The following is a 12,385-nucleotide window of genomic DNA, read 5'->3' on the forward strand; positions in this document are numbered from 1 at the left end:
TGAAACTCACCACTATTTTCCTTGTCCATAAAAATCCTAAGTTTCATGAGAATTTCCCATCTACGACAGGAATTCTAACATTGGAAAGTAGTGGATGTTGCAATTATTATTATTTAAAATAAAAAATAATTTGATTTAGTATTATAATTTAATTAATTTAATTTGAATAATTTTCACCTTTTTAACAGAATTTTCTTCAATTTATATTTAATTATAGCCATCTAATTAATTTATGGCCTAATTAATAAAAATTGCCTTATTTAATTCTTTATTGTTGTACTTGACTTTGCAAAATTATTTCCTTTGTCGAAAGTTCACATTCTTAAGATTAATACATGTTGTAGCCTATATAATTAATTAATAAAAAAAGGTTATTGTTTTTCTCATAATATTGATTGCTATTCAATTATCATAATTGTTGTTATCAATTAAATTAAAAAGTATAATGTAGGTTTTTTTAAGGAAAAATACAACATTATTCATCACAATCTTTTTCAATAATACAAACACATGAGCTTGGGGGCTTAATCTAAAGAAAATGGCTATCAAAAGCTAAGGCACCTTTAAAAATAGCATGAGTTGTTCTATTGACTTGCCGACTAACCCAACTTATGCAATAATTGCTTCCTTGTTGTAAAAGAGATTTGCAATCCAAGATAACACTACCAAACTCAGTTTGATTCTCATCAGAAGATCTCATAGATAAGACAACATTATGAGAATCAACCTCCGCGTCCACATCATCAAATCCATGATTTATCAACCAAGAAATATGATGATTTAGTTTAATACTATAACTATAGGTAAAATTTACAAAATATGTAACTATATTTATTCAATTAAATTTGAATATTTTCAGCATCATTTATTTACTAATCTTGGTAATGACACTTCTATATTTTTTTTAATCTTTTTCATTTATTTTAATTTTTTATGTTAATTAATTTATTTTTTCTTATAGAAAATAGATTGTAAAAAAGTGTAAAAAATGTAATTTTTTTGAAACATCTAAATTAGATATGTAAGAATTAAAAATAAAATATTAAAATGAGAGTATTATAGCTACATACTATAAATTTTAATAATCAAATTATATAAAGAATATTTAAAATATTTTTAATAAAAAAGTGAAATATTAAATATAAAAGTATTAATTTATACCTAAACTTGTGCATAGTACAAATATTTAGCTAACAAAATATAAAGGTATCTATTGGTAAATATCAATTTTTTTACTTCTCCAAACACCCTCTGAATGTAACCATTAAATGACTATTGGAAGGAGTTAAAATGATATTTGTAAATTTGCATTTTAAAATATGAAAAGAAAAGGAAAACTAGAAGGTAAAAAAATAATTGTCTAACAATGATAAGTTTAACTGTTGCTGGCAGCGATCATATTGGAAAGAGAGCCAGAAAGGTGTCTAATTTGAGCAACACGTGGTGCTTTCAGATTCTAATACATAAATTTAAAAAATTAATTTAGATTGAATTATTGATTTTAATCTGGTTCAGTTTAAGAAATGAGGAGGTTCATAATAGGCCCCTAAAATACTAATTAGAGGCCAGCCCAAGATAATGAATTGGTAATTGATTCTATTATTGATTTTGATGGAGCTGATTCCGATCTGATTCTAAACCTAACCAGCACCGTGGATATATATATATATAATTAAAAAAAAAAATGCAGCCTATAATTTTTCACCTCTTGATAAATTAATAATTTTGAAACAAATCAAACTTTTTGTTTAAATTACCACAATTTGTTAAATAAATTACTAATATTAATAAAAATCTAATTATTAGTAGGCAAAATTTTATAATAATCCTTAAAAAAAAAATTTATAAAAATATCATATTCACATTAACTTTTCATGTTTATGTAAGAAGAGACAGATATGCTTTATGAATTTTGAATATGAAATGGTATATATTAATTAAAAAAATTGCTTTTAAAAGATTTTAACGTGCAGAATGTTTAAAAAACTTTTTTTTTTTAAGAAAATAGGATAGAATTGCATAAAGGAGAAAATTATTAATTTGAAAATTTAAATAATGAGGAAATTATTATTTTTTTTTTCTTTTGTCTAAGTACAGTAACAAGATATAATACAGGATAGTAATATAAAGAGCTATCTTAAATTGAATTTAAATTTTTTATTTATAAAAAAATTTAATTAAGGGTGTTTTAGTCCTTTTATAAATTATTTACTAAATTGATTATAGAAGTGTGCGGTTCCTGTTTGGTTCGGGCTCTGTTTAGGTACCAAATCGAATTGAAATTTTGGTATGATTCCGGTTTGATTCTTTGTTATTTCATTTTCAGTTTGATACAATTTTTGATTCTTTGATTCTGATTTGATTCGATATAATTCTAGCTCGATTCTTGATTCTTAAAATATTTTATGTAATTATTTCCTTAAAAAAAATCATATTTGAAACAATATTTAAGTTTTGAATTGTGTTATTTATACGTAAAATATTATATAACATATTTTAACTATTTTTAAATTATATAATCTTTAACTATAAAATACATATATAATTGAGGATTAAGTATATTATATAATATATTAATTTAAATATATCATATAATATACATTTTAATTATTTATTAATTATGTAATATTTAATTATAAGATATAAATATAATTATAAAAAGACAAATATATGTGTAAATTCGATTTTCGATTTGATTTCGATATGATTTTGATTAGGTTCTTAGTGATGAACTAAAACCAAATTAAAATATCAAAATAACTTCAACTCAATAATTTGATTTGGACCCAAAGAATTGTGCATAATCCTAGATTATGACTAATAAATTAGGTTGCAAAAATAAATTCTCCCTTAAATAAATTATACATTCATTATACATAGATAAAAGATTTACTAATGACGTGAGTTAATGATAATGATGCAAATGAGATATTTATTACTAATCAATATGGAAATAAATTGTAGTAGTTAATTAATTAACTATATATATATATATATATATATATATAACTGGAGATTTTATTGTATACTTTTTTGTCCAAACAATCCCTTTGTCTTGAGAAATACACATAAGCTAAAGATTGTGAAGATAATAGCTCGCTAAAATAACCAAAGATTCATACAAATATACGCAAACATCCATTGAGAAACAATTCTTGTTTGCTTTGCCCAAGTGATTCTCCTATTGAAATTTCAAGAGCATCCGCATACCAAATGTAAAATGATAGCCCTCACCTAATGAAATAAAGCTGAAAATTTTCTTGATGCGAAACCACAGGTGCTACATACATATAACTGTATTAAAGAAACCTGTCAAAATCAAGGAACCAAACAAAAAAGATCATTTAAATTTGCCTTTGCGCTTGCGTTCTTGATTCCTGCCACATTTAGTTGGCTTGCCCCATGGTGTTTGTGACACCCTTCCAAAGGAGCCACTACTTTTGCTGCGACCCTCACCTCCACCATGAGGATGATCAACTGGATTCATTGCCACCCCTCGAACCACTGGTCTTCGACCCAACCATCTGCTCTGCCCAGCCTTTTTAAGCGTTCGAGTATTATGGCTAGGGTTTGAGACTCTGCCAATTGTGGCCCGGCACCGAGAATCAATCAATTTTTCTGCTCCTGAAGGCAGTTTCAACAAACAGTATTTTGATGTCGGCTCTTTCAAGATCTTGGCACAAGTTCCTGCAGCTCGAACCAATTTTCCACCTTGACCTGGGTTCATCTCAATGTTGTGGATTAATGTTCCTATACGCATAGAAGCCAGAGGCATGCAAGTCCCTACTTGTAAATTGATATCAAGGTGAACCATTTGTTTCGTCATCTTGTCCCGCAATGAAGTATGAGCTACATCTGTCAAAATTAATTTAAAAAAAAAAAAAGGAGGGAGAGAGAGAGAGAGAGAGAGAGAGAGAACAAAATGTTCTTGTTTTCTGCTATGAAAGCATCTCAAGAAAACAAAAATCAAGCTTTCAACTTTACAGCAAACTTATTTTCAACAATAAACTGCTCTTAATCACTTGCTATCATCTCTCAATATTCAAACTCAACCCCCGCCCCACCCCCCTCTTCCCTTTTTTCTCTTCTCCCCAAAAAAAAAAGAAATTGCTAAATTTCTTCTCCTTTTTCAAATAAGGCCATGAACTATACTTGTTTTTTTCAATTGTATCATATACTTTAATTTTATCAATTTCCGTTCACATTTTATTGATTTTGTTTCACTCGCATCAAATGAACAGCCTGTGCTTGTGTTAATGTCGCACTGAGATTGACTTCTCTAGGTTGAATGAACTGGGTTCCTATATTTAAAAGTGCCACCAGATGATAACATTTTGCAAAATCTGAATTCCAGAAGGCATTTTAAAGAACTCTATGAGGGAAAGAATTTTGCAAAAATCATGGTTTCATAGTTCTTATGGCTCAGAGAGGCATACTCAAATTAGCTATTTATGTCAATATTTGCCTTGAGATCTGGTAGACACTATTGAAAACTTAATCTCATTTATTAACCAAATTGATGAAGTTAAAGGAATAGATCACGGTAGAAAAAACATGCAAAGTTTAATACTTTTCTAACTACTAACTCATTAAGAAAACATAAAAAAATAACAAGCTTCAAAAATTTTTTTCCCTAGTTTTCCAGCAATTAAACAGCAAATGAATTCGACATTAAACTACTCATTCTAAAATAAAAGAAACATTAGTGAATCTGTAGTAAAACGTATACTGTAACAGAGAATAACGGAATATAATTCTTATTTATCATTCTTGCATTTTTCATTACATTATATCAATTACATTTGTGGTTAACCAACTTGTATTATTGATTTTTTTTTTTTTGCCGTTTTCATGCATTATCTCTGTTTCCTCTACTGACAAATAAGAAACTCCCCAATCCAAAACCCTTTTCCTCACTAAAATGATCGTAGAAAGTTAATCAAACAGATCCAGGTTTCCCTTTTTGACAAACACAAATTTTCCGTACAATTCAAATTAATAAGAAGATATTATAGAAATTGTAAGCGGAAATTAAGAACTGTGAGAAACAAAGTAAGCATACCAGTGGAGAAACTGCAAAAAGCGTTGTTGATAGAAGGGAAAGAAGCAGGTTGCAAAAGCCTCTTCAAGAGAGGTGATGAAGCTGCACGAGCTCTCCATAGAGCCATTGGTTCCTATCTGATGAGTCAGATATTTCTGAGTGAGGGTTTTAGCGCTCTGCCAATGGTTATACAGCCAAACAAGTTTAGTGGTTTATATTTAACCAATTATAGTAAGTTTCATTTCGTTCATACATGCAAGTATGTAGTGTAAATAAAATTGAAAAATTCAATAACAAAATGAACCAAAACTCAGTTCAAGAGCAGCCTCTATGAGCTCTTCGGACAGATTTTTTATCATGATCAAGTAGGCACAATAAGGTTGAATAAGCTTCAATCAAAAGCAATATTGAAATATGGAAAATCCATTTCCCCCCTGGAGCTTAATTAAAAATAAAAGGCACATACCCATTGAATCAACATAAAAGAAACATCAGGAAATTAGAATTAAATTGAAAAGAAAAAGAAAAATAGAATCAAGTGACATACCGGACAGACAGGCAAGACTGCAATTGGGTTGATACTTTTAGCGGTGAGAGGCTGAACGAGTGAGGTAGAGAGAGCTGAGAGGGATGACTGGTGAGACACACACGAGAGTACTGAGTGGGCACAGAATGACACTCGGTAGGCTACCCATGAATTTGAACTAGGCAAACCCAAACCCTATTATAATTTATTTCTTATTACCTGTATATATTAAATCTGATTACCACTATCCACATACTATTCCATACACTTTTGTTTTTATCTGCTGGAAATTTAATAAAAAAAATAGCTCAAATGGGTTGGATACCCGAAATCAGATCCAAAAATATTTTAAAAATCTGTAAGAACTAAGAAAATTCAAGATTATAAAAACAACAAAATAAATAAATAAATTATAGATACAATTTCTCACACACTAATTCATGGAATAAATCGTAAAAGAAAATCATAAAACATATCATTCACCATTGTTATTAATTGTCATCATTTATCAATAAAGATAAAAAATCTTAAGATTACATATGCATAGGAGCGGCAGTGGGAAAACAAATTCACAACTATTTAATCACTAACCTTTAAAAAACAATCTCCAAAATCAAAGACTTTCCTTGAACCCTGAAAAACAAAACTAGACACGTGAAACTCAAAATCCCACATCAAAAAGAGAAAAGAAACGAACAAAAGAATGTGCAAACAACTCATCTTTCCAATAGGAAACAAGAACAAACTCACTACAAAAATAAAGAGAAAAAGAAAGAAAATCATATCTCAATTCTCATCACTTATAAGGTATTGCTCGTGCAGCTTCAACAGCTAAGATCTAAATACCCAAATTGGTTTGTCAAATGGAACATCTCCTGAATTTTCAATGCAGAGTTCTCACCATAGGGAAACGAAGTTACTTGTCATCTTACATATATCAAAAACCCTAAGCCCATAAACTAAATATCCAAACCCATATTAAAAAATTCTAAAATTTGGGTGCATAAAATGTGAAATTATAGAGATAAACCTAGACAAAGCCATGCAATTCGGCTTAAAATGCAAACAAAAATAAATAATAGATTAAATGTCCAGCGATTGAAGAAGAAATGTACACAGGATCAACGCTGATACTGCAAGCAGAGGGCATAACATTATAGGAACCTTCTCAAGCGACAAATTACTATAACTTTGGAGAAACGCTAAAAATAAAATGCAAAAAGATGAAAAAACAACAACAAATAAATGCATGAATAAATTGAACAGCAACCAGCGAAACACTAGGATGAATCGGCACCAAAAGGGAGAATTTTGAACTGAAACACTCACATCACTCCAAATAGTAGATAAGGATAGCTTCAGTGAATCGGTCTAATTGAAGAGCCCAACGGGGGCTAGCAAGAGAGCGTGGAATTGATTAGGGATTAACCCTCCTCCGTTTGGAAATTTAACGGCATTGTACGGTGTATAGTAATTTTTTCTTTTGTTATTTAGTCAGATGGCATGGAATATTAAAATAAAACAGAAAAATTACTAAAATATCAAAATATCATTTAACTGTTTTAAATTTATAAATCTTAATTCATTTATAATATGAGTATAGCGTTAATTTGAAAGTTCCACATATTGAATGCTTGTAAGGGTATCAAATTAAAATTATGAGTTTCAACATTCACGGAGTCAAATTACTAATAAAAAAAGAATTAAATTTTAAATATTTAAATTAAAAGGAAAAATCAGAGTATAGTTGTTAATGTCTAATCTAGGTAAGCTAGGGTTTTTTTTTTTTTGAAAGATATAAGGCAAAATCCTAGGCTAAAACTTAAAGCCTGAAAATTAGAAAAAAAAAAAAAAAAGAGAGCTATAGAAAACCTGTCAATTTACTTAACTCATACTTTTAACTTATTTTCGGTCCAAAATTTTCGTTACAATTAACCTACTAAACATATACATATATATACATATTTTTATTTCAAAACAAATATGAATGGATATTTTTTATTTCCTTTTATATAATTTTTCACTTGCTATAACTCAACCACCTGAAAATAGTATCCAATATATCCATACAAAATCAACAAATTCATTCTTTTAATATGTTAAAAAAAACTAGCTAATAATATAATATTATCTTCATTTCCTTAATAAAATTAATATTCATATAAACACATAATATCTAGAAATTTCATACTAATAAATATTAAATTCATACAACCCATTATATATAAAACATCAATATTGCCAAATATTAAATCATACAACCATAATATATAAAAAGTCCATACAGGTTGAAAAGTTAATCTTGTCATCAATTATCAACAAACATCATCATCATCATCAAAACACTTTTGCGTTCTTTCCATGGGCATTCAATCAAAGTTCTCAACATCTCATGATTTTGTAAAAAGGTTATATAAGTTTCGGTTATCATGCCTCGTTCTAAATCCATGTCTTTAACTAATTGCCAAATTTCATTCTCTAGAATTAGAATAGGATTTGTGAGCTTATCAATTGTAGTAGCCAATTTTTTTTATCCCCTCTTTCAAGACATCTAAAACTTCATCACTTTCGGATTTTTTAGACTTCTTTGTTAAAGCTTCAGATGGTGCATTTGTTGGAGCTTCAAATTGTGCATTGGATGTAGGTGTTTCAGGGGTTCTTTTATGTTGATCATCATACTCACATTCATCAAAATTTTCCAAATTCATATTATTTTGAGAAACTACAATATCTATATCATCAATGGTCATTGCACTAGGCCCACCTTAGTTTTTTCTTCTATTGCGGGTAATTCTTCTTCTCATCTCTGTTGCGGTCTCAGCTTTATTTCCTGCAGTCCTGTCTTTTCCATATAGCACAACCAACTTCTCATAATTATGAAGGCGTTTGTTCCTCCATTCAGTAGCATCAGGCTTGGACAATAAATATAAAATCACACAAATTATATCAAGATTGAACATGAATAAATTAAAAAAATAAGAAAAGACAAAGAAAACTATGAATATTTACCTGAATTAATTATTCCCACACTTCAAGTTCCTCATTCTACATTTCTTCAATTGGATCCGAAGCGAAACCACTCATTCCATTTTGAAAAACATCATAGCATCTAGCAAATTATCTCTTTAAATTTTTCATACGATTGTGGATTCTTTCCTTATTTAATGGCTTGTCGACAAATTTATCTTTCATGTCAGTCACAATATTATCTATTGCATGTGTGGTAAAAGTTCCCCTAACCTTATTTCCAAGTGCATGTTGATTCATAAAAGTATCAATTAAAGCATCATCCATTGCATTTGTCCAAACATATGTGCCATTTCCATCCAAAGCATTTGCTCATTTTCCCATGTTGATAACTACATAATAATGATAGAAAATATATACAACAAATTTAAGAACAACATTCAAACAATATCTTTTACAAACTTAAAGTTAGATTTAAACATAAAGAAATAATCAACAATAATACAATCAAGTCATTATAGCACACGTATCATAAATGAAAATCATTCGTTACAAGCAGCCCACATATCAACTACTATGGAATCTCTAATCAACTCTCCTTTCCTAGTTTCTTCATTATTTTCCCTAGTACCATGATACTCCTCTGAATCATCATTATGAATGATAAGTTCAGCATCAACTTGTGCAAGTAATTCATCATCTGCATCAACACCTCTTATGTAATTATGCAAAATGCAACATGGAAAATTATGAGCTTTTGAGTTGAAACACCATACTTAGGCTTTGTTGAACTTTCAGTTATAGGAAATCACTTCTTAAATACTCCAAATGCACGTTCAATTGCATTTTGTAAAGAAGCATATCGGAGATTAAATAATTCAGTACCATTTTGAGGTGGATTTCTTGAATACTTTTTCAAGTGTAACACCCACCATTTCCCGACATCTAAATTTCTATCACAGATGGAATATTCTGGCAAATTGGAAGATTTCGACAATGAAGGAAAGGGTGGTAGAAGGTGTATATGTGTGTTTGACGTGTTCAAAAAGTATTTAAAAATGAAAAATGTTTAAAGGTTTTCTTTGCTAAAAATTTTTAAGTGTGTGTTTTGAGCAAAAGGAACTTTAGTAGCCAAAGGATGGACTTTCGGCAATTAAAGGATGGACTTTTAATAGCCAAAGTCCCTTTTCCAATTTAAATCCCTTTTTGGACAGAATGGACTTCGGCAGCTAGAATTGAGGTTTCCAACAATTGAAAGTCCCTTAATAGTGAGGGTATAAAAAGGGACCAAAGCTCATTTTTTTTACTAAAACACTTGTGTGTTTCTTTTCTTCCCTCTCCCTCAACTGCTAGAGCCTACAAGGAGCTCTTTGAAGAGATTTCCTTGGGTTTTTCAAGATCTGGAGGTCAATTCTTCCATAAGGACGCTTGGGAGAGTAGATCATGCTTTGGACCTTTAGTTCTCTCACCTCCAAGCTCTAAGAAAAGAGGTAACTTTCTTTTCTTCTTGATTTAATAGGTAGATCCAAGCACGTTGATGAGAAATTAGGTTTCTACAACATCAATTTCATGTAAAGTTGTTTCTAAGATGAGATTTGGGAAGTTTATGCATGTTAGGGTTAGAGTTTTGTGATTTATGTTGAAATTTCATGTTTTTATCATTAGTTTAGTCATGTTTAAGTGTTATGGGACTTAAATGGCTAGTTCCTCTTAATGGATTTGAGGGAATCCTTATATATGTTATGTTAGGTTTGGGAAAAACCTAAGATTTTAATTTTTGGTTAATGTATGTGAGAATTAAGTATGATTTGAAGTTGTTTTAGGCTCTAGAGATGTGTATATGTGTTTGGTTTATGTTTTGGAACTTTGGAATGAGTTTAGGGCTTTTGAGGAGTTTGAATGTACAGGTTTTTGACTTGAAAATTATGAAAATTTCTAGATTCAACTACTGAAAATCATGGTTTCGGCAGTCAAAGCATGCAGTTTCTCGACTATCGAAGTCCAAGGCTTCGATAGCCATAGTCAGCATTAGACTAAAAGGCTATCTAAAGCCTGAAACTTCAGCAGCCAAAGTTTAGGATTTCAATAGCCGAAATAGGTTCTGCTTGACTTCTTCTCCCTTTTTTTCTAAGGTTTTAAAACATGGTTTCATGGTTCCTAGGGGCCTAGAATAAGATGTTTATTATGTGTATAGAGTTTTAGACCTTATATAGCTTTCTAAGGTCTAATTTATAAGTTCAGGCTTAAGGGAATCGAAAGGTTAAGGATCCAAGGATAGCTACCGTTCAAGATAGGAGATTGATAGGCTATAAGAGGTGAAAGGAGGTATGATAAATAACACAGTTAGGAAGAAACATGTCCATTAGAGTTGAGTCCCTATATGTTATATGATGAATGTTATGTGTATGTTACGTTTCATGCTATATTTGATGATATGTTGCGTGTTCATGTGACTCCACATGAACTTTTTATGTGCTCAACACTTCTTTTTTGCTTTCAGAAATGTGAGGCTGCTAGGTTGACTGGCACTCCACATGAGAATGAGGGTATTGGAGCACTACTTGTCAACCCTATAGTTAGGGAGAGAGTAAGAAAAAGTGGAAGGGGAGCTTCTTCAAGAGGTTCTAGAAGGTCCTTTGAAGTCAGTAGGGAGACTGCAAATGCACCTAGAATGTCTATAGATGCATGAAGGAGTTCTCATGGCTTTTCCCAATAACATGAGAATCCTAAGTCTGTAGGTATGGGAAGAGTGGGAGAAGATAATTTTATAGAGGGAGGAGATGAGTAAGAATTTGTATCTCCTTCGTGGCCAGGACCAAAGTATGGGTTTGGGTATCAATATCCTCAACAGAGAAGTTTTGGAAACCCTAGTTTTATGGGCTATTTCCAATATTTTCCTTTCATGCCCTACCCACCTTACTTCCTACCGTTCAACCCATATCCCATGTACCCTCTACAGCAGCACCCCCAAAGTTCTTTAACCACCATGGGAACTAAAAATCTCATGGAAGGAGTTACAAGAGAGCATGTACCACTACCACCCCTGTAGCCCCTACATTTCTTACATAAGAGACTGAAACAAGTAGTAAAGATAAAGCAAAGATGATAGACTACTTAAAGCTAGATGCAGCCAAGTACAAGGAAGGAGATGATTCTTTTGAGTGCATTATAGAGGTTAAAATGATAGCCGATGAATTGGACGCCAGTGACAGTAGGGCCATTCAAATGGCTGACTTTACCTTGAAATGTAAAAAGGCAAAGGAATGGTATAAGTCTTATGTTATTGACAGGGTCAATAGTATGACCTAGTCTTCGTTTGTGGCAGAGTTTACCAATTTGGCTTTCCTAGAAAGCTCTAGGGAATTGAAAGTGGTGCAGTTTGAGCAGTTGAGACAAACTGCAGATATAAGTGTTGATGAGTATACAGATAAGTTTGTTAATCTTCTTCAGTATGTGGGGAAGGAGTATGATACTGATGAGAAGAACGAAGAGATACACTCAAAGATTGCACTCTAGATACTCATTAATTTTGGCTACAAAAACCCACAGTTTCTATTCAATAGTAGATGTTACAAGGAAGATGGAAGCATGGGCTATCATTGAAGGGAGTCTAGAGCTGAAAAGTATAAAAGCTAAGCAATCCATAATTCCTAAGGCTATAGATGTAGGGAGGTTCAGTCACTTGACTAAGATTATTTCGTCATTCAGAGATAAGAAGGATAAAGGAAGAAAGTTTGATAAGAAGTAAAAGAAGAATAAGTTCTAGAGTAGAATCAAGTCAGGCCTTAGAGAGGGAAATGGTATGACACCCCTTACCCGTCTATAGTGTAGCCTAGTAAGTTATGCCACTC

The 12,385-nt window shown here is 31.0% G+C and overlaps 1 protein-coding gene across 3 annotated transcripts; it reads right to left on the bottom strand.

The window, feature by feature from the left end:
- Positions 1-3,080: 3,080 nt before the first annotated feature.
- Positions 3,081-7,003, bottom strand: LOC110672180 (60S ribosomal protein L2, mitochondrial). 3 transcript variants are annotated; one of them, XM_021834887.2, is made up of 5 exons: positions 6,897-7,003; positions 6,159-6,200; positions 5,589-5,662; positions 5,063-5,217; positions 3,081-3,855 (listed from the first exon to the last, which is right to left on the bottom strand). In XM_021834887.2, exons 4-5 carry the CDS (start codon positions 5,166-5,168, stop codon positions 3,341-3,343), a joined length of 621 nt encoding a protein of 206 aa, XP_021690579.2. In that variant the 5' UTR covers positions 5,169-5,217; positions 5,589-5,662; positions 6,159-6,200; positions 6,897-7,003; the 3' UTR covers positions 3,081-3,340. The 3 variants fall into 3 exon arrangements, with proteins under 3 accessions (XP_021690579.2, XP_021690576.2, XP_021690577.2); XM_021834884.2 differs by lacking the exon at positions 5,589-5,662; XM_021834885.2 differs by lacking the exon at positions 5,589-5,662 and having other exon boundaries at positions 6,838-6,921.
- Between the last annotated feature and the right edge of the window lie 5,382 nt (positions 7,004-12,385).

Source organism: Hevea brasiliensis, chromosome 6, assembly GCF_030052815.1.
Source record: "Hevea brasiliensis isolate MT/VB/25A 57/8 chromosome 6, ASM3005281v1, whole genome shotgun sequence".
Taxonomy (NCBI): domain Eukaryota; kingdom Viridiplantae; phylum Streptophyta; class Magnoliopsida; order Malpighiales; family Euphorbiaceae; genus Hevea; species Hevea brasiliensis.